Consider the following 22,985-nt stretch of genomic DNA (forward strand, 5'->3'; position numbering starts at 1 on the left):
ATAAGGCGGGGGCGGGGGGGGGGAGATTTGCACAAGCAGTACGACATATTGAGCTATGAATCCATAGCTCAGAATATCCCCTTGGTTGAGGAACTGAAGCAGTTTGTCACCCAGCTTCTTGCTGAAATTGAGTAATTACATGCTTAGACAGGCAAAGAGAAGCTGTCAGTTTGACTGGGATTAAAACCTCAAATGGCAGTGGGCTGCAGAGAGGACTGGGAAGGAGACTGAAAGGAAGGCTGTAGGGTAGCAATGGAATGATCAGATATGCTTGTGTGTCTTTAATCAAGTGCACAATACAGGTGTCCCCCAACTTACATGGGGGTTATGTTCCAGGCCCCTGTGTACATAAGCGAAGATCAGGCGGGAGGGGGGCATCTTCTTTTAAAAGCTTCTAAATGCCCATTTTCCCCCTGCTCTTCACTTCTCTGTCCTGCTCTTTCCACACAACTCTCTCTTCAACTAGAGTTGCAAGCTGGCTAGGGCTAAAAAGTGCCAAATGCTGCAGTAAAAATAGAAATTACATAGTTTAAATAGGGTACTATCCTCAGTTTATCAATCTAGGACACCAGCCACAGAGAGAGCTGCACTGCTGAGTTCTAAGAGGCAAAGCAGGTAAAAGGAGCTTATAGCGACTTTTAAAATCCCGAAACTTCATTGTACCTTTAAATTGTGCTTTTTAGAAGACCAGCAGCAGTTAGAGAAGAGACTGTGATTTTGAATTGGACAAGTTTGTTTTTTTAAGGCATGGCAGTGAGTGTGGATAAATTTGCTTCAATCACCGAGGGAAAAGACCCATGTTTCATTTTAAAAAGTTATATTGAAGATGTTCGCTCCCCATTAACTGGTATTTCAGTTAGCAGTATGCTATGAGAGAGCAATATAGGGACGTGGGTGGTGCTGTGGGTTAAACCACAGTGCCTAGGACTTGCTGATCAGAAGGTTGGCGGTTCGAATCCCCGCAACGGGGTGAGCTCCCATTGCTCGGTCCCTGCTCCTGCCCACCTAGCAGTTCAAAAGCACTTCAAAGTGCAAGTAGATAAATAGGTACCGCTCCGGCGGGAAGGTAAACGGTGTTTCCGTGCACTGCTCTGGTTTGCCAGAAGCGACTTAGTCATGCTGGCCACATGACCTGGGGGCTGTACGCCGGCTCCCTCGGCCAATAAAGTGAGATGAGCACCGCAACCCCAGAGTCGGCCACGACTGGACCTGATGGTCAGGGGTCCCTTTACCTTTTACCTTTATGAGAGAGCAAAGCTCATCAATTTTTAGAAAAGAGACTAAAAATAAGACAGCAGGTATATTTGATTAATCTATGGCGCAACCTACATTTTTGATGTATGAATTGTTCCGTTCATCACAGATCATAAAGGATGCCGTGGAAACATGTGTGCAGTTCATAACCCTTTGAATTACACATCAGCATTCGCACACAACATCAATTCAGGTAGAAGTTGCTTCTCTGTGCTGATATTGCCCATGTCTGATCTGTGTGCATGCACAAGTCTGTTTGTGAAGATCACAACTACATTTGGCATTTTGTGGAGTAAGGCAGGGTACACGTTTAATGAACAAACTGGAGGTCAGAGAGAAGAGTGTCAGTAGTGAACTAAGGTATTTTTAGACTCTAAGTTCTAACCAGTAGTTCCCAAACTAGTCATGATGGCTCTCCTCTGCTTCCATGGTCAGAAATAGTATAAGTCTTTGGTCTCATCAAGAAAGAACAGAGCTGGTGTTTCTTTTTGTTTTGTTTTGTTACATTCAAGATCAATTCAATGATGGGGTTCTGCAGAAGATAACAAGCATAAGTTGTCTTTAAAAACCAGACCTCAAGATTATAATATGCCAAGGCAATTGAGATTAATAACAAACATTCTTGCTGGTTTTATTGGACCTGGATAACTCACAATGGTTTTGGAAGACAGTCAAACCAAACACTCATTATTGTTTGTCACCAAAGAAAACAATATAGTCTAAGCAAATCAGAATTTGGGTCTCTCATGACATCTCTTGGAACAGTTTGAATAGAACTAGTGTCCCTATGAACCAAGGGACGAGTAATGTCCTGTTCTCTATTCCAGGGATAGGTCGTCTACTTAAGCATTTACTAAATTATAGGGCTGGCATTTTCAAATATGAATTCATATTTACAGCCAGCCAACATTTAAATAAAACGAACAGCTGTGATTTTGAATATCAAGCCTCTTTTGCTCAATTGAAGAGATAGTTTTATTGAAAAATTCCCAATAATTGGGTCTTAAGTGCTCATTTTTCAGCATTAGTTTAACTGATGCTCATTGTAGCATTTGATACACATGCTGAATAGTCTGAAAAGTACTGTTCTAGAGGGTAAGGTACAGCATGCAATGTCTACAAAATGGCAATGAAAACAAATTCATTTGTTCTACCTATAAAACCTGTATTCTCTGTGATTTTTTTAAAATGGGCTGTCACTATTTACTTGGTTAACTGCTGCAGGTTTAGAATTTTGAATAACCAGGAAGCCAAATATTTATTTTCACAGGGACCAATTTCCATCCAGTTGTTGTCTGAAGAATAATGCATATGTTAGCGGCAATGCAAGCTGTTAATGGGCACAGAAATTGCCCATTGTGCAATTAAACAGCAGGAAAGGTCTACTGTTTTAATGCCCCAAATGTTGGCCTCCTAGATGCACACCTGGAGATGCGGGGGAAATGATGAGGATGCTGAAGTAAATGGACTCTCAGCCTGAGTAGCAGGGCTTTTTTCCAGAACCTGCTCCTTTTGGCTGATTTTAGATGGCCCAATGTGTTTTTAAAAGGCTTTGAACTTTGTTACAATTCATTCAGGCTACAATATGTAATGTGCTTTATTTTTAGATTTGAACCTGATTCAAGTGGATAGGTTAGAAATCAATGTAGCAAGACCTTGGTAATTATTTTTTAAATGAGCAGATTTCATAAAACAAATGTGTCATGAAAAAAAATAGTGTGTTTATATAATGCTTTTGTCAAAATGTTTAATTGACAACTATCTAGCATCACGAATACACCTAACGTTATTGAAGAATATACAGAAATATACATCCTTCATTTGATTCCAGTAATTTACACCAGTGAAATGCAAAATAACCAGTTTTAAACTCTTAGTAAGGGTGGGCGTTTGAAGAGGTAAAGGGTGATTAACTCATGTGATATACATATAGTCTCAGAAAGAAGATACCGACAAAGCCAAAACGATGATTGATGAATCCTTAGGAGAAAAATGTTCTTTGTTAGTAACTGAAATAGGGAGAAATTGAGGCAAGGTGGCAATTGGTTGAAAATAATCAGATTTTCACTCATCTGTACCTGAAAAATCTGACAAGAGGTATCAACATTGAAATTAGTAATCATATACAACAGTTTCAGAATCCTGGAATTAAACATCTGTTTATTGATAAGAACAGAAATACAGAATTATTTTAAAACAGCAAATTAATATGTACAACGCAAAATTTATAAAATATTTTAACAACTCATTGCCAGCTTTGATTCTACAATATGATCAAAGAGGGAAAAAAGCCCAGTTTAAAATAGGTTCCGTCGTGCTAAATCTTATGACCGTACCCTGCTAGACCGGAAGACACACATTTACCTTTTCCATACAAATGCTTCTTTTTCACAGGCTTGGCTCCAAAGCGCAGTGCGTGGGGCAGTAAATGTAAAACCAGCCTTTCCTCTCTCTTCCCTACCCAGGAAACTACTACTGAAAGTGTGGAGACTTTCCAAAGAAACATGTGATGTGGCACGGGGGGAGGGGGGCAAACAATCCTCATGCGCAAGTGGAAGATACTTTGAATCCTCCTAGATGGAGTCTCACTGATCATCTGAAGGCAAGTGTCTTTCCAAAACGGTGCAGAATCAGCTGTACTTCTATGCAGACACAAAAAGGTATTTGCCTTAAATACCGTATCTTGTCTTGAGCAGTTTAACGGAAGACTCTTTCAATCCTGACTGCTCCAAATGACCAAATAACGAATGTGCAGCTGTAAGAAAGGAGAGATTAGTGCATTTCTTAAGCCTTTTAATCAGCTCATATATATATTCTCTGCATGAGACTGCCTGGCAAGTGGCTGGTGAAGAGAAGCGCAGGGCTTTCACAGTCTGGGAGGCTTCAAAATGTTCTTTATCAGCTGCAGGGCAGGCTAACAAAGGCAGAGGTGCAGAGAGGAGAAAATCAGGTTCTGTGCTGCTTTGTTACTTTTTAATCCATTTCTCTGAGTAGTTTACAGTGTTGTCCACAGGTATTACTGCAAGCTGGGCGAAAGCTAAGAGTAGCAAACAAACAATGCTACAGTATACAGTTGTACCTTGGATCACAAATGCCCTGGAACTCGGACGTTTTGGCTTCCGAATGCTGCAAACCCGAAGTGATTGTTCTGGTTTGGGAACGTTCTTTTGGAACCCAAATGTCTGACAGGGCTTCCACGGCTTCTGATTGGCTGCAGGAGCTTCCAGCCAATCAGAAGCTGCAATTTAGTTTTTGAAGGTATGACGGTAAACTACTGCTTTTATTCGCCATGTTGCCAAGTGGCCTGAGAGAGTAGACTATAACAATCATGTAGTTCACTGCTATGGGGGCCCTGCAGCAGAATTCACTGTTAATACTGCAGGTGAGAGGTGACTGATTTGGATTTATAATACCTAATACTGCCCCCTCATATCTTTTAGATTGCAGAAAAAGCTAAAACTACTTCCAATTGTCTCACTCTGACCACCTCTGAGACCAATTCAGCATTTGTATTCCACAGACTTGCATAAAGACTGGTTGCACTTCTAAAATGTTCTAAACTTAAGAGAAAATAAATTTTGCACATGAAGTAAGAAACAGGTTGGAGCAAGAACTCCTGCCTCTGATGCAACAATTGTTTTTTAAGCTCCAAAAGAAAGAACTGCAACATTGTACTTTGGCACCCAATTTGCAATATTTTATTTATATTGGGTTGTTAAATATCAGCAGGATCTTTAAGATTCCTCAGAGAGAGAAAAATCCAGACACTTTCCATTTCCATTTTATACTAACCCAGCAACAGCACCAGAAGCCCAAGCTACCTAATTTTGGTTTTAGGTTTTGCAGGGGGGGGGGGGGAGCAGGTGAAGAAAATTATTTTCTCAAACAATGATGCTGGATAGAATCTCTTTTTTAAAAAAAGAAGTGAGACAACACTTTCAGGATTTTGTTGCAGCAACCAAACTGTGCAATTAGCATGCCTATCTCTAAACCTACCAACTACTAGATTCTATTAGTGACCCATGGTTGCATTTTATTTACCTTTTTTCTCTGAATCAGACATAAACATTACTGCCATATCAAATCTTTTTGATTTGGACAGCTTCTGCAGAATTTCTAAGATGAGTGAAGGTTCTTCTTTCCTGTGTGAGAGGGAAACATTAACATACAACGATAAATAACTTCTTTTGATTGGATAATTTCATGACATGTATATGGCATTATCAAACTCAAGTAAAAAGTGAAAAACAAAATGCATGGATAAAATTAGTCAAGTATTAAAACCAATTTATATAAACAACCACTACAACAAGCTACAAATCAGATATGATTTGTCAATAATCTGATAATTTTGACATATCCAGAAAAGCAACTTGATAACCTTATGTTCCTATGGGCATCCAAAATAAGAATATTTTGTATAAAATATCCTGAAACTGCTCCCGTTTAAGGTGCAACTGTGGTATTTCATTTTGTTCAAAGTAGCATAGCAGCAATCATTTTCGCATAACAGAAGTTTCCCATGCTGAACATCATTCCAGACTGTTTTCATGATAATGGATGTATTTTGTGTACTTGCCTCCTACCAACATTACATTAAATTGATAGTCATCTAGTCCTCATTTCCTTGTTTCTGAGGAACTTGATCTTATCTTGCCAGCACTCCTTCAACTCCCCCTTTCTGTGTGTGCAGCATTAATACAGGGTCTTACTAATAATACTAATAGTAATACACATGCTGTGCTTTCTCATAAGCACATCAAAACAACTTAGTTCATACTTCTCAGTAGTAGGGGACATGCTTTGGTTCTATATGACTCAAAGCTCAGTTCTTGGCATCACCGTTAAAAGGATATTTTGAGGCAGGTCAAGATATTCTAGAATATTGATTTCACTTGAAACGAACCACCCGTCTTATGCATAAGCAGCTGCCTAAGGAGAGCAAGCATGGTGACAAAGTTCCACAAATCTTAACTAGCCTTGGTACAGTCATTATCTCTGGCACATACAGAGGATTTGTATAATCTAGTTTTGATCTTCACACTATGCTTCAAAGACATTCTGAGTGTCTTAAGAGCATAGTGCAAAGCCGGGCACTGCATTTTCCATTAACCTTGAACTTGAGCAGAAGGTGCTGACTTTTTGGCATTGTGCTGTGCCTCCAAAGTCAACAATGAGATGCTTCCTCTGTACTCAAGTTACATGGATGGATAGACGGGAGAGTCTCATGTTAGACTTTGCCCCACTCTTCAGAGGCATGGTATGATGTCAGAATAAGTGAAGGAACAATTGTTAAGGTGCCCATATATTTATTGACCATTGTATTGTGAGACAACTCTGGATTTTCATCCAAATATTCTGAAAGGTAAGCATTGAAGTGTTCCAGCTCTAAGCAACACTTTGCTGCTGATTTTTTTCTTACTTTCCCCAAAATTGCTTTGTAAAATATCATTTCTCTTACAGATTATTCAAGCGACACTAATTCCAAGTACTGGCATATTGCTAGTATTGGGCACAACAACAAGCAGCCAGAAATATGCTCTGGAAAACAGGAAAATTGTTTTTCAGCCAGGAAATGAGTCCAGCTGTTCAATTTACCATCTAAAAATCAATGAACTGAAAAACTTACCCAGTATAAAAATCCTGTAGAATTTTCAAAATTTGGCTAAATACATCTGGATCCAAGGATTTTTGGAACAGATTAGGATAAAGTGAAGGATCAATTTGCTGAGAAAAACAAAAACAAAGCAGGCATTATACAGAATTTATCTTCTTGCACAGTGCCTATAGAAACAAAAGCTTGATTGGAAAGAAATCAAATCAATTAAAACATTTTATTATACCAGCAGTTTTCAAACTGTTCTAGGGAACAATGGATTTCCTTGTGAGTTTATCATGGTTCTCCAATGAGAGTGATAGTAATGGTGGAACACGCCTCCTTGAAGTACAGCTTGCTCCTTTTAATACTGACTGCCCCTCTCCCCATACTGGGCAGTGTCAGGGAATGTTGGATTTGTTCTCAAGGTCTCTCAGTTCATATGAAGTGACAGTGAGGCTCCTAGGGCCAGTATGAATGAAATGTGTGGCCTAGAACATGCTGTAAGATCCTGTGACAGTGTACAGAGACTGTGACGGGGGAGACCTAGGATTCACAGTCTGCTGCTTAGCTCAGCAGCAAGCACCTTGGGCCAGATGCTCTCTCTCAGCTTTACCTACTTCAAAGGTTTATAATGAAAATCGGGGGGTGGGGAGAAAAGAACCTAAGGTCCTGGAAGGAAGATTCAAGGTAATCAGCATATGGTCAGAGGATCTTCTACTGTCCTGCTGATGTGAAGAGTTCTCTGAAGGTTAAGCGTTTTAAGACTCCTATACCACAGATAGCACTACAAGTATATGCAGTTTAATAAGCACTTTCAATGCTACAGCTGATGCATGCAATCCTACAGATGGAGAGAATTTCCCCAAGTTACATAAGAAATCCTGCCTTTCCCCTCCAAAAGTACCTCTGATTATATAGACATAGACATAGACACACACACACACACACACACACACACACACAGAGAGAGAGAGAGGGGGGGGGGAGAGATTGTTTATCCAGGCATGCACATTGCCATCAAATATCGGCAGAAGAGAGCAGCAGGGGCTGAGTTTGGTTGAACGAAAGGAGGCAGCTGACTTCCTGCTTCCTTTCAGTCCAAGATTGCTAAGTGGAAGATGGGTGTCCAACTCAATTCTACCCAGATCCATTTTAAAGAACTGCAGGAGCTTCAATTCTACCTTCTCTTTAGCGTAGCACAAGGGCTACAGAGACTCACAGGGAAAGGGAACACACTTGGTTCTAATACTACAGTGGAAGGTTGAGTCCTGAAGCCAAGTGGAGTGTCAGCACTCAAATGAAGCACCTATGATGGTTTTAGGGCTGCTGGTGAAGGAGAGGAAGGCCACTCCAAATCCCTAAATAAACGTGAGGCTGCACAGCCAGCACTGGAGCTCCCCTCTCCTCTTGCTATTACCCCAAAAAACCCTGTATGGGACGCCCCACACTGGACACAATGGAATTGGCTTTGGAGAAAGCTGCAACCTCTTTGCATGAACTGACTGAAACAGTGAGGCTGCTCAACACGTCCCTGAAGCTTCAGTAGGAAAAACTTTCCCTAAAGGTACTATTCATGGACAACAACAACAAATATGTAATGAAATAAACTAAATAAATCACAAGTTGGAAATTGCTTTACCCTAAGGGAAGGTATTAAGAAAGACTGCACTGTAAAGTTACACAACTTGGTAGAAACCATACTTAGCTATGAAGAAGCTTACCTTCAAGTACGTGTATAATTGATCTGGGTAACCTTTTAATTTTCTGAAATCTGATTCCAGCTGAAAAGAATTCACAGGAACTGGAGGCACAGGGAATGTAAATGTGGGGAGAAGTGTTTGTTTTTCTGTCTTAGTTTGTTTTTTCATGGCACAAGACTGAGATGTAGATGATGGTTTCTCTTTCACGGTGCTTTTGCTGACAGGTCTAAAACATTTAAGGCAGACATGAAGTGGATGATTACCTAGCCTCTATTTGGAGACAGGTTTTACAAAACACAGTTATATTTATTCAAACCAATCTTCAAAATTGGTTCCAGAGTGATTCACACAATTAAAGGGTCCCATCAATAAGACACATGTTAACAACAATTGGCAGACAAAACAGAACTATTAGCTAAACATTTAAAATTCCTAAAACTTGAATGCCAGTGAACAGAATGATTTTCTTGCACCTGACACCTAAAAGATAACATCAGCACCAAGTGAGCCTCCTTACAGAAGGTATGTCAAAAACGGTGTGTCAAAACTGAGAAGGCCCTCTCTCTGGTTGTCATTTTTTTCAACAAAGAGGGAAGAGTAGGAAGGGCCTCTCTCAGCTGTTGATCTGAGAGTCCAAGCAATGGAGAAGGCAATAATTCTGATACTTGGTCCCAACCCATTTATGACTCCCTGATTTAGAGTACAGGACTCTGTTGAAGTAGTTAAAAGAAAGCAAAAAATCCAGAATTGTGGTAGAGACTCCCCTTAACAGATCAGAATCTGTTCTAGTAAAGGACAGGGTCAGGATAAGACATAATGTAAGATTCAGTCTATGTCAATCATGCAAAAAGCTTGCATATAATCGATATATGCGCATGATTGGTGACACTTCATTGGATGTTGTCAGAATGAATTCTGTTCCAAGACTAATCCCCACTAAGTAGATTGCGTAGAAAACTGCACAATCTTGTGCAACGTACATTTTCAAAGCCTAATCTTGCAAACAACAGCAACAATATTGGAATACATGATTAAGACTATATACATCAACAGTACTACTTACACTTGATCTGACATACATTTTAGATTTACTTGCAATGTTTAAAGGGTAAAAATGCTTCGACTATTGTGCAACAAAGTTGGTTATGAATATAAAAGTTCAGAACTAGAGATTTACTTAATACCAAATGCTAATGCACCAAATATTTAACGGTAGATTTAATTTGGCAAGGAAAAAAGTGGTAAGAAACAACAATTCTTTAAGCCCATAGTGCTCTGAATATTATAAACATCAAAAGGGATTTTCACAACTAGAAAAGTCAAGCCTTTCCCTATAATTTCATAACGTGAAAGGGAAAAAAATGTCAAATGTACAAACCCTCTCAACACTGATTACAGTGTAGCCATTTGCTCTCCTGTAATTTATCTGTCATTCCATTTGGCATATATTCAAGGGTTGGAACTTTGCTACAAGAATAAAATGTTTACTGTATACCATATACAGCAGGCATGTCCAAAGTCCATTTTGGGGCCTAATCTGGCCCACACAGTTTATTTCCTGGGGTAAAATCCTAAAAAAAAAACCCTCAACAACATCAATCCTAATAGAAGCTCAACAACTCCAGACCTAAAAAAAACAGCAACTGCAATCCTAAAAAAAAGCTCAATAACTTTGGGGTCGGCCCTTTCAAATCTGCCCCTCTTTGAAAAAAGTTTGGACACCACCACTGAATACAGTATAGTGTTTCCTAAAATACAGGAGGGGAAAGTTATAAACTCTTCCATTTGTCTACTTACATAACATTAGACCTGAAAAAATAGCCTTGTAGTTTTACTTTTAAGATTCATTCAAAAGGACATACATGCTGTTAAGCCACCATGATTTTTAGCATCAACTGTCTTGAGCTAAAATTATCCTAACCTATATGGAACTAAAAGATCTGATTAAAATCATTACCAAAGTTCCCATTTGTTTATTCTGTTCATAAGGCCTCCTACCCCCATTACCATATGGGTCAATTCACAACTCATAGCAAGCTAATAGTTAATAGTTTATTGTGAACATGTTTTTTTGGAGCAAAACAAACCACTAGTTCTTATTTAATACTAAAACCAGTACTTACTCTATGGTTACAGAATCTCCGATTTCTTCTATTTTCAACAGCTTTGCTTTGGGAGTATCAGCTGAAGAAGAAAAATCATCTTTGCTTGGATTCTGTGCAGATGCTGAGGTATTTGTTGCTTCTACACTTGCAGAAACAGACTGATTAGGTTGCGGATTGGAGGTAGCCAACAAATTTGCGGTCAGAATCTCACCATCCACTTCTTCAATGATTACTCTTCTCAAGGGTTTCTAAACAGAACAGAACCATGCAGGGAGTTAGTTACAGCGGTTTTAACATACCTGTGAACAACTGGGTGCATTCTCAAAGCTTACCTGTGCCTGTCATAGCAAATATGAAAATCCCGATACTAAGAGGTTGTTTGTGGCATAAAACTTTTGTAGGCAATCACAGGAAGACACACTCACCCTTTTAGTACACACACACAGCAACGGAATTTGCCTCCTATCAATTGATCTCACCCCAAATGTCTATGGCAGTATTTACAAGACCACACCTTCTAATATATATACATTTTAATTCTCTTTGTATCTTCCTCTTTTATGCCACTAGACAGAGATATGGCTCTCCAGATTCATGTAAACTACTTAAGATACACTTTTCTCTCCTTCCAGACCTCTACCCTCTGTGGAAATTTCTCTTGATTTCACACCAGCAAACATCCTGCCTGTAAGTTCCCTTCCTGAACAAACTGATCCTCTTCTTTACAACACTTCAAGCCCACACAAGTTTGCCCTGCTCTCACTAACCTTATCCTTGGGATAAAAACACCCGATACCCTCATCATTTGTACTTACTTTTGATCTAAGATGCAAGGGTTTATCAATCGGTTTCACTAGATTTTGTGCTTCTGTTTCCTTTTGTGATAGTCCAGGACATTCCGTGCCCGTCCACAGCCCTTTTGCAATTGATTCCTTTAAAAGATTAGTAAATAACCATCCATGAAAATCGGAATGATTTATAACTCAGAAAAATACTGAAAAGTAATTTAAGGAAGTAACTAGGGAGATACTGAAGTACAACACACTTACATTCTTAAGTTTCATTATTTCATTTACTGCTTGCTTATTTCCAGGTTCCAGCTTCAAAACAGTTTCAAAATCTGATGAAGTTACATCAAGAAACACAAATTTAATGCAATGTAACGATAATTAGTTTTAACACTTAATTTACACGTATTTATCTGCAACTGTTAAGACACGATCCATTATCAAATGTTAACCATTTGGAAGTCCCACTGAATCCAACTGGTCTCCCAAAGAAGACTTTCCCCACTATAATAAATGTGATTTCCATGACTATGGCATGCTCAAGTATCTATTAATGAACTACTGAAATGCAATAACAGTAACTAATGGTCATTATTTATTAAAATGTAAGCTACTGTGAATGAAATTTTGCACTCAGAGCAATAGCAAGGAAATGGGAACTAAGCAATTTTCATGCTCTCTTTCAGTGCAAAATAGCTTTACTTCTTTTGAATCAGTAGTACCAGCCTTGACTCCAATGAGGCAGGATGCAAGGCCCAATTTCAAATACCAAATTGATTAGATTCTCAATTAGCAATTTAGTCAGGGTCCAGATTCTGCCACATCGCCTTCAGTGCGAGAGTCTCCTTATGGAAATAAAATTAAGTTTCAGTGCTATTCCCTGGGCAAAGGTTAAGTGGGTAGGAACACATCCATGTGCCCCCTTACAGTGGCCCAACTATATCAGGCAAACGTGGTAGCTCAGAAAATCTAGATGTTAAAAAAACCAGTTACTTTCTGCCCAAGCTTTGCTGCTATCATACTGGATTGCTGTTGGTGGACTGGAGCTGTTGCACTGAGAAATTATGATTGAGCAAAAACTTCATCAAAAGATAACATCAAGCACACATCCATTAAAAATCCCACCTTGCATAGCTTCTTTTAGCTTTCCCAGTGCAGCTCTCGCAGTCCCTCTTCTGGCATAAGCTTTTGAGTAGGAGGAATCTAGTAATACAGCTTGAGTACAATCTTCCTCTGCCTCTTCATATCTCATCATCAAGAGAAAACATTTAAAAGGATTACTTAGTAGTGCAGATCCCATCAGATATTGCTTCTCAGTCTACAGTCACTCCAACAAATTCTGACCAAAGTTTGCATATCTATGTCACATATGAGCAAATATGAGAATTATATGCTACTAGAAGCTGTGTAATTCTATCTCTAGAGCTGAACAGACCTTTCTCAATGTGATTACATTAAAGAAGTGCTTGAATTAAAAACCAATATGTTGCCTAAATTTAAACTTTATGTGACCGTTATTTGGAAAGTTCAAAAACATTTAGTTGAATATGTTACAAAGAGTATCAACTTATAGCAGAGTTGCTCTCTAGTCTTGACAATGTAACAGCTACAGTACCAATCTGAACCTGAGCAGAGCTTTCCAAACTTTTCATGTTGATGACACACTTTTTAGACATGCATCATTTCACGACAGAGTAGTTCAATTTTACTAGCAAACTGGAGGTTAAATTAACCTCTTTCCAGCCCCGGGAGGAGTGAGGGGAGCGTTCACGTGACACACCTACACACTGCAGCTGACACACTAATGTGTAGTGACACAGTTTGGAAAGCTCTGCTCTAAAGGAATACTTTATTCTACTTCACTGGTTGAATATTAAAACTTGATGAATAAAATGCAATGAGAATGGATGAGGAGATCGTAGCTCTGAATTCCTCCATTAAGTCATTCTTGTAATATATGAAAGTAGTGCTTACATTAGCCACTTGCTTATGTACACAAGTTTTAATTTCACACAAAAAAACATTTTCAGATCAGTTCGGTGAAGTGCAAAACAGCATTAGACCAACCCAAGCTATGACATAATCTCCACTATGGGAACAAAATGTTCTTGTGGGAACAAAATGTTGTGTTATACTGTTTATTGGTGTGTTATATGAAAATTAATTAAGATTGTTTTTTAATAGATACTGATGAGAGTGCAATTAGTAAAAAGCTTTGCTTATGAATATGTATTTCAAAAAAGATTTCAAAAGACAGAATTGATTTAAATGCTAAGAAAATACGCAGATCATGCGGAATTGCAAGTTCAAGAGCACACACTTTTGAATTTTCAGGTAGGCCATAGCTCTGTTGGCTGGAAGAAGCGCATTGGTGCCATCTGCTGCTATTCCACGTGTGTAGCATTCTATTGCTATTTCATATTTCCCTTCTTTGAAATAGCCATTTCCCTGTGATATTTGGGGAAGAGAAACAGTGCATACATCAACAATTGCATCTTCATACAAGTGAGCAGCACTTCAAAAATCAAGACTTTATTCAATATCTCACACACTCCTGCATGTGAAAGAAGAGAAGTAGTGATAGGGTATGCTTTTTCAGACAGCAATGCACATTTCAGAATGTCTGGCATATGACAACAGAATACAATCATATAGCAGCTGGGCCAGGGCTGGAGCTACATCAGAATAATGTAAATCTAGTGTTTTAACACTTGGTCGCTTTAAAGAAACCACACAACTAACTAAACACTAGACACTTATTCCATTTGTCACAGACGTGGGTTCCAGTTCTGCATGGTGCAGAACTGTGCAAAAAGGCTTCCACAATGCAATGAATTCTGAACCACTATAAAATTCCACCACAACTCCCACAACTATCTTGAACATTATATGTTCTATTTACCAAATCTTTTTCTGCCATAGCCTTTTGCTTTAGCTGCTCCTCCTCAGTTTGTTTCTGTTTTGTTATTTCAGTGTTGGTAAAGACATCTGATTCTTCAGTTTGGAAGCCTTCTTTCGACAGGAGAGCCTAATATAAGACATAAGACATGCAAAACATTTATACTACATAGCAAAAAATAAAATCATGCTCATTGGGCAAATTTAAATTATTTACCTGTTCAATTTTCCTAAGTTCAGTTTTTGCTTCAAAGTTGTCTGAATCCAACTCCAAAACCTTTTCGTAATCTGACAGCATGACATGAAAATATACATTAATAGGGTGAAAAGCACGAACCTTTAGGAAAAATGTAAGTTACGGCTTGCTAATTGTATCAGCAGTGCTTCTTGTATAGGAAATGCACTGACATACCTCACTTAAAAAGCAAAACAAGTAAATAGTTCTCAAAATAACCTCCCAAAAGTTTAATAGCATTATTACCCAACTACATAAACTAGAAGATAACATGAAACACATTTATAGTTCATCAATAGGTATCACAGTCTCTAGACTTCATTTTGAGGGAAGATGGAAAACAGATCTCATCACATTTCAGAACACTGTTAGTCTCCAACAGTTTGTAATTACGTTTCAACCTGGGTGATTTTCAACGTCAGCAAACATGAATCTAAGACAATATTGTTATATCTGCAAAATGACCTTTTTTTAAAAAAAGTCATTTCTCCAATGTAATTTTTTTTACAGACACTTACTAAAGAAGGGGAACAAATATAAGAAGTTTCTTCTAAGATTATACAAACCAATAATGTCCAGTGACATTTGAGATACAGCATATTTTACTTAAAATTAATAATATATGGGTGTTTCCCAGAATCTTGTTCAATTGAGAAGTTTCTCAGAATGCTGTATACATTAATTAATTGGCTGAACTCTTCCATGGATGCTTCAGAGACAAGGCAAATTGAAGAATTAATGCTGAAATTGGTATATTGGTAGGTCAATCCATAAATCAAAAAGTTATTTATCTAGAGCAGGCATGTGGGGAACCTTTGGCCCTGCATATGTTGTTGAACTACAACTCCCATCAGCCCCAGCAAGCATGGTTAATGGCCTGGGATAAAACGAGTTGTGGCTGAGCAATGTCTTTGAGAGCCAAAACTAATGAGTATTAAACATACAGAAACAGAAAATCCAACATACCTTCTTTAGCACCGTCAAAATTTTGCAAAGCAAAGCGAGCTGCTCCTCTTCTGGCATAAGCCTTTGTATAATTTTTGTTTAGGGCAAGTGCTAAGTTACAATCAGATTCAGCCACAGAATACCTGCAACAATATTGTAGGTTTGTCATCCCAAATGCATGTTCCTTAAAAGCATGCAAACAGAAACCCATGCAATTCACAGAAATGTGGGTATGAATACTTCTAAAGTTGCACTGGTGCTGAATTGGGGAAGACTGTCAGCTATATTATACCCTTCAGTATATTCTGTCCCCCGCTGTCTGACAGGGCAGCCACAGCATGTGACTCTGATGTTTCCTACCACCGCCTTCAAGGAGTCAATGCTCATAAAATGGGACTACTTCAGAAATGTTTGCCTCTGCACTTTCAGGATGCTGAGCATCAATACCAGCTTCTGATAAGGCACTAATTTCCCATTTTCTTTGTTAATTAATCTATCAAATGGCAAACTGAAATGGTTGAGCATTGACAGGTATAAAACCAAAACAAGGCTACTGAAAAAGAAGAGAGGGGGAGCTGAATGCTTAAGGAAATCCTGAAATACCAAAGTATCCAAAACAAGCCTTACTTTTTCAGTCGAAAAAAAGCAGATGATCTGTTTGTGGGCAAAACAGGATTGTAAGGATCTGCATTCATTCCTCTTGTGTAACATTCAATTGCAGCATCATAATTTCCTTGCTTAAAATAATTATTACCCTGTTAAACAAAATATAGTGATCAGTGATGTGAATATACTTCAAACTGATTCCTCCCCCCCCCCCCAATGTTACTTTTCTTGTATCGTGAGAATTGTGTTTGCCAGCTTTCAGGATTTTGTGGCCCATGTTCAACCAAATTCAGATGGAATCCTTGTAAAAGAGCTCAGCAAGACTCATGTGCATCCTAACCTACGCCATGGCTTACTTTGAAGATAAAATGAGGAAATGAATATAAATGCAAATAAATAATATAATAAAATTTTGGGAAGAGGGCACATATAATCTCTCTAGCCCCAATTCACACTTCTGTTTATAAATGACTTCCGTAACCACAAATTCTAGCAGTTTTCAGACCTCCCTTTGATCACACAACCTGCACTGGGAGATAAGAGTTGAGCAGGACAGAAGAGTGTGACTGTCACCAATTTTCCAAAACATCTATAGCTTTTACCAGGTTGGGTTTCCTTCTTGTTGTTGTTTTTACAGAAAATGGAACATGATTTAAAGTAAGTAAATACCACAATTCCGAACTGCCTATCTCAAGAAGATCATCAATATAACAAACAAAAGAAGATCAAATCACCATGCTGCTCATAACACGTCTTAAAATAATTAGATAAGGAATGAGTCATGGTAAAATATCCAAAAATGTATGGAGTTAATCTCTTGGTTTCAAGGTTTAATCTGAAGGTGCATCCTAAAGGGTGTTAGGAGAAAACAAAAGTGTCCCTCATTCTGAAAGACCAAAATAACCTTTTCTTTCTCAGCAAGAGCCTTTTCTGTGTCTATGTGTATTCCATCTTCTTCAGAATCTGATTCTAGAGACACTGAATCATGGGTGCTATCTTCCTTATCAAGTTCTTCAAGTATCTTATCCTGAAACACATTTGAAGAAAATTACAAATTAAAAAAATTAAAGGGTGAATAAACAAAGTAGTAAAAAACAGTGACTGTCTTATTAAATATTAGTTATATCACTAACATTCATCCACGTATTGCACCCAACTCCTATCCAACCAGCTAAAGCAAACTGTCTTTTCACTTTTTAAATAAAGATTTCCGTTATCAGAGCTAAAGTAATATCACAAAATGGAGTAACTGCTTCTGAAAGTAAAACTTTTCTGCCCAAAGCCATTTCAGAAGGAATGTTAGAAATGAATTTCTGGGAAGTATTTTTTTGAAATTCCACTTTGGAGTGGACAAGCTCATCCGTCATTACCAGCCTTCATGGACTGATAAGGGAGAGAGCTTTGAGCACTTGTTTATACAGCTGGGTTTTGGCTCAAGAGCTCAAGTTACAGCATTTTAGAAATGCTCCCTTGGAAAAGGGAAAAAGTGGAAACCCATTCCTTCAAATTAAGCCTGAATACTAAAGCTAATTTAGTTCTACTGACTGTTGTATAATTGACAGCCTGTTTATACATACATTGAATGAGGTGGTAGAATTTGGGTCTGTACCACTTCAGTGTGGGAAAAGGAGTGATGTCATATTTTGGATTACTTCCCCATATTAAAAACTTACTTTAGCCTCTCCACAATGTGCTCACTAAATGTGAAATAAATGCTTTACATGAAAGCAGACCACCACCCCCGAAACACCCACCCTTCCTGAAGTCTGTAGCGTCACATGTTACAACTAGAAATCTAAAACATTTTTCTACAGTATATAGAATGCCCCAAGACAACCCAGAAATACATTTTCTTGTGACTAAATCTGCCTTTGGTGAAATTTACTTTAGCTAAAATCTTAGGCTAGGGTACAAGAATGTAATCTGGACAACGGTGCCCCTGTGCAACATCTATTCGTTTTAATTGGATAAGCACAGATCCGAAATGTTAATTAATCTATGTCCATCTTAATTATCTCATGAATTAGACTACAGTCTAATAAAACATACAGACAATATGTTTCACCAATAAACTGTAATATTATTTAGTTGAACCTTCAGAGGTATTTGAGTTTTGTTTCAGTGCTGGCTAGTCACGGTAACCCATGCTCTAGTGACCTCCCATTTGGATTACTGCAATGCACTCATTATGGGGCTACCCTTGAAAAGGGTCCAGAAGCTACAGCTAGTGATGGATATTACTGCCAGATTATTGACTGAGGCAGTAAGATGGGATCACCTATCCTAAAAGCTCTGCACTGGCCACTTGTATAATACCAGACGTGATTCAAAGTAGTGATGGATTACAGATCTTGGGGTTCTGCTTGAGGTCCCCAACAATATTTAGGATGAAGAGATGTGCAGAAGGGCATTCGCTATGGTAGGTCCCTGAATCTGGAATGATTTTTTCAATGTTTCCCATTGTTGGCCTTCAGATACCAAATGAAAACAGTTACCTTTGCCTTGGCCTTTCCAGTTTTACAAATAAGAGGTGTTCAATTGAGCAACACATGTATTTCCGTTTTAAATAATTTGCTACAAGTTTTTTTTAAAAAATTGTATATATGTTTTATGGCTCTTTTATCATTATTTTGTTCACATGGTTGCTGTACATTGCCCTGGGCTCTTCCTAAGTAAGATAAAGGTGTAAATTTTAAAAAATGATGTTTGAATTTGTAATTGTATTTTTAAAATTTCATAGCATGCTCTAATGTTACATACTTAAATCCCACAAAACAAAACTCTGTATTTTTCCTAGCATTTTAATAACTAGATTCAGCTTACCACATCAAGCTTCCCCCATGCCTCATAATCGTAAGATTTTATCTTATTCTTTTTATTTTCTTCAGTAGTTTTCTTAGAGATGGCTTTAACTTTGTTTTTCTTCCGTTTCTTATAAGCTTCATTTCGAATTGGTGGTAAATCCTAAATATCAGAAAAGGTTGCTATTCAGTATCAGAAAACTTAATAAATAAATTGATTTGCCCTTTTCTAGTTCCCATAGTACACAAGCAGATTTATTGGCCATTGATGAGGATGTATATTCCCAAATGCATTAAAGGAAGACTCATCCAGGTATGCGACCCACTTAAACAATCTCTATGCTGTGTGTAGTTCCATTCTTCCCCTGCTCCCAAAGGGATCTCTTCTCTCAGAGAAAGTAGCTGCGAATGGCAAGGGAGCTGCTTAAGCTGGGGAAACAATTGCAATATTACATATGATTCTATCTTGAAAAGAATGGCACTATGCATCATTGTTTGTTGAAAGTTATGACCTAAATGTTTCAGAGTTTACAAAGAGTCTCCTTTTGCTTTGTAAAAGAGGAAACCTAAGTATATGACTTCCCGCCAAACAAACATGCTAAGCACAAAATGGCAAAAACTACATCAGTAATACAAGTGATTTATTTGTAGTTTCACTTGAAATTTAAAAAGGACATATTTCTACTTGTAAGCATCCCTGTCAATCCTAGTATCAGATAACTGAATTTACCTTGACAGGAACTCCACTCTGTTGCCGTAAATTGCAATCCTTTTCTTTAATATCCTTTTCCCAGTTTTCTAATTCTTTCACAAAATCTTGCAACTCTTCTGCATTTTGTCTTATTTGCATCTGTAACTCTATTGCTTTATTTGGTGAAGTCATCTGGTAATTAAAAGGTTTTGGGAAATGTCAGGCTACTAACAAATATTTGCAGATACTAGATGAAGGAGAGAAAAGAATAGAGAAAAGTATTGATGTCCTTAAGTACTGAAACAAGCAACGTCTTCTGATGATACGATAAATTTAGTGGGGAAAACCAGGCTACTATCATTCTAAAAGCCCCTTACTAAAAAATAATGAAACTAGACTGAATTATACAGAGCCACAGCAAATTAGACCATTAAACATATGCCCAGTCCACTAACATGCAAAGTTGGGGGTGTCTTATTTTCACAATAAAACCATCATGTGGCAGAGATGTACTTAACCCACCCCTCTATTGCATTGCACCTTGAGTACTCCACGCACTTTTCTTCTTTCCTAAGCTACAAATGGTGAAAACTGCCAGAAGCCCCTTAAAATACCAACACCAATGACTTTTCAGTGCCAATTAAAAACCCACCTATGCTACCAAACCTTTATTTCAGGGTGGGGGAAGTCAACCATCTGGCCAGATTTTGATCCATAATTATTGCTGCTCTTGCTGTGACTTTATTGTCCCGATTATTCTTATTATTACGATCACCATCATCATTTGTATACTGCCCTACAGTATACCCTATAGTGATGTATCATTTCAATGAAGGGTGAGGCAGAAATGTTTCAATAAATAAATAACAAAATGAATCATTGCACGGTGGCAAGGAACTGCTCTCGCTGCAGATGCTCACCTGGGGCTGTTGCTATGTATCTTTAGGTGCCAGCCAAAAACACAGTTTTTAAAGCAGGCAACTTTAGCTTTTATATGGCCTTTTGGAGTGGGCAGGAAGTTTTAATGTATACACCCCCTGGTTTTAATGCATGCATGGCTTTCTTTTTGGGTAAGCTCCTCTGGCAAAACAGTGCCCAACAAGTAAATTAAATAGTGCCCTTGGACCAAACTTTTCTTTTCTTTTTTCAAACTGCAGAGGTCAGGCCACCCCTCCAGCTGTATATAGGAATAGAACAGAGACACGTGTTCCGAGACACGTGTTCCGAGACACGTGTTCAGCACCACGTAACAGTTAGGTCTTCAGCAACAGCGCAGGGACAGGCTTGGAGGCGATGTTCCCCTCACTAAATTCACGGCGAAGTTCGTTATAAAGATACGACAACTACGCGTAAGACGACGGGAGTCTGACAGAAACCTCCCTGGGAAATTACCTCCGAGTCAAACCGAACAATGAACGTGAGAATGGCGCAATCTTGTTTGTTGTGTGTCCCCCCCCCCCCGCTTTCAAGGGGCCTCTCGAAGGCCCCGGCCCTCAGACTGCCAAAGGGGAGCCCTCCCCGGGCCAGAGACCCCGCCACCCTCGCCGCCGGCCGGCCCCGAGACTCCCTCCCTCAGGCAGCCGCCCCACCTGTCAATCGACGCACCTGCCTCACCTGCGCGGAGTTTGGTCCCGCCTTTTCGCGCTCTCCAGCCGTCACTCCGCGGGCCGAGCGCCGCGCTCCTTTCCCAGAATCCCGCGCGCCACAGTGACGTAAAACTCCCCTTGCGAAAAAAGGTAGTTTTGTGGTAACCATAGAAAGGACCCTCGGCCTTATCTGGCGCCTGCGCAGTTTGGTCTGACTGCTGCCTCTAGTGCCATGGATACCGTCTGATTCCCCTCCCCTCTTCATTTCCGCCTTCCCTCCTCCTCCTCGCTACGTTCGGTGATTGGTTCAAAAGAAGCAGCCGGAGGCTGTTCTTTCTTTCCTTCTCCACATCTCGTTGGTACCAAAGAGGCGGGGCGGAGCGACCTCGAGAGGCTTTCCCCTATCACTACGGTGAGTGACCTACGGTGGCCGGTGAGGCCTCCCGAGCCATGCTGTTTCCGACTCGCTTGAATGGCTGAAGGAGGCTCCTCCGAGATGCCTCCTCCGGAGCAGCCGCAGGATCTGGGGAGCCACGGCTCCGGCGGAGAGCGGGACGACGACTTCGGGTACGGCCTGTTTCCCGAGAGGAGCCGCGGAGCCGGGAAAAAGCAGCAGTCCATGCTCTATAAGGCCGTCTTCACCAGGAACCACAAGTGCCAGGTGATGCTGCAGATCGCCCTGCAAAGCAGTAAGTGCCTGGAGGCCGCGTGCCCTCTCTGGTCGCGCAGTGACGGGCGAGCCACTTGCTCTCGACTCCCAAGGGACCTGCGGCTCCTTCCCAACCACCTCTCTCTCTCTGCCTCTCCCCTAAACACCCGTCAATTACTTGCACCTATGATAGGTTGCACCGCAGGCGAGGCTCTTACCGAAACTTTAAGGGCCTCTACAGGGCAGCCAAGGGCGCTGTGGGTTAAACTGCAGAGCCTAGGGCTTGTCGATCAGAAGGTTGGCGGTTCGAATCCCCGCGACGGGGTGAGCTCCCGTTCCTCGGTCCCTGCTCCTGCCAACCTAGCAGTTCAAAAGCACGTCAAAGTGCAAGTAGATAAATAGGTACCGCTCTGGCGGGAAGATAAATGGCATTTCCATGTGCTGCTCTGGTTCTCCAGAAGCGGCTTAGTCATGCTGGCCACATGACCCAGAAGCTCCCTCAGCCAGTAAAGCGAGATGAGCGCCGCAACCCCAGAGTCGGCCACGACTGGACCTAACAGTCGGTGGTCCCTTTACCTTTACAGGGCAGCCAAAGCAGTTTCCATGCCCAAACTGGGCCTAAACTGCAATTGAAATGGATCTAGAAAATCAGTTTCCTGCAGGGGTGTCTGGATCTGGCCCGTGACCACACGCTCATGGATTTTGCCCAAGAAGGGCAGATTGGCAATCCACAATCAGATCATGGATGAGAAAGGTCTTGCTCTGAGCTGACCTGGCACTCAGCAACAGCAGCCGCAGACCTGAGAGCTGGCTGATAGAACAACCATAATTCCCCAGATTTCTCCCTGTCTCTTTCCCAAGAGAGGTCTGTGCAAGCCTATCCATGCCTATTCAGCCAAAGTAATGCAGGGGGGCTTACTCCCAGGTAAGCGGGGTTAGGTTGGCAGCCTAAGTGCGCCATCGGACCCTGTTTTGTTGCCAGGACAGACACCTTCCATGTCTGAAGTAGTAGCAAGAAGACCATTGCCTGTGGATCAACCACTGGCAGCCTTCCAGCTTGTTCTTTTCAAGAAGTCCAGAAACTGGTTTGCAGTAATAAACAGTCTATTACTTATGGGTAATAGGCTG

At 40.0% G+C, this 22,985-nt stretch overlaps 2 protein-coding genes across 6 annotated transcripts in view; one reads left to right on the plus strand and one right to left on the minus strand.

Annotated features, from left to right (window-relative positions):
* ATP23 (ATP23 metallopeptidase and ATP synthase assembly factor homolog) overlaps window positions 1-22,985 on the plus strand; it is a 158,717-nt gene that overhangs the window by 130,778 nt on the left and 4,954 nt on the right. Inside the window, exon 1 of one of the 3 annotated variants that reach the window (XM_053407561.1) lies at window positions 21,562-21,897. The exons of 1 other annotated variant lie outside the window; for it this stretch is intronic. In XM_053407561.1, coding sequence (XP_053263536.1) covers window positions 21,681-21,897 — 217 coding nt within the window. In that variant the 5' untranslated portion in view covers window positions 21,562-21,680. Of the gene's footprint in view, window positions 1-21,561; window positions 21,898-22,985 lie in introns of those variants that run through there. One more of the 3 variants, XM_053407563.1, reaches the window with a different exon arrangement.
* RPAP3 (RNA polymerase II associated protein 3) lies at window positions 3,395-21,348 on the minus strand. 3 transcript variants are annotated; one of them, XM_053407556.1, is made up of 17 exons: window positions 21,237-21,348; window positions 19,662-19,814; window positions 18,954-19,094; window positions 17,035-17,157; window positions 16,152-16,279; window positions 15,546-15,667; window positions 14,562-14,632; window positions 14,349-14,474; window positions 13,767-13,894; window positions 12,572-12,693; window positions 11,708-11,778; window positions 11,474-11,590; window positions 10,677-10,906; window positions 8,575-8,779; window positions 6,884-6,981; window positions 5,296-5,396; window positions 3,395-4,009 (listed from the first exon to the last, which is right to left on the minus strand). In XM_053407556.1, exons 2-17 carry the CDS (start codon window positions 19,812-19,814, stop codon window positions 3,924-3,926), a joined length of 2,022 nt encoding a protein of 673 aa, XP_053263531.1. In that variant the 5' UTR covers window positions 21,237-21,348; the 3' UTR covers window positions 3,395-3,923. The 3 variants fall into 3 exon arrangements, with proteins under 3 accessions (XP_053263531.1, XP_053263533.1, XP_053263534.1); XM_053407558.1 differs by having other exon boundaries at window positions 19,662-19,869; window positions 21,237-21,330; XM_053407559.1 differs by lacking the exon at window positions 21,237-21,348 and adding an exon at window positions 21,015-21,033.

This window comes from Podarcis raffonei, chromosome 10 (genome assembly GCF_027172205.1).
Source record: "Podarcis raffonei isolate rPodRaf1 chromosome 10, rPodRaf1.pri, whole genome shotgun sequence".
Taxonomy (NCBI): Eukaryota; Metazoa; Chordata; class Lepidosauria; order Squamata; family Lacertidae; genus Podarcis; species Podarcis raffonei.

Coding starts and splice junctions, on each gene's coding strand:
- RPAP3 (XM_053407556.1), bottom strand. CDS start 19,814: ATGACTTCACCAAATAAAGCAATAGAGTTACAGATGCAAATAAGACAA. Junction 15,668..16,151: donor GCTTTTTTTCGACTGAAAAA/GTAAGGCTTGTT, acceptor ATATTGTTGCAG/GTATTCTGTGGCTGAATCTG. Junction 4,010..5,295: donor GTCTGATTCAGAGAAAAAAG/GTAAATAAAATG, acceptor CCTTTCTTACAG/CTGCACATTCGTTATTTGGT.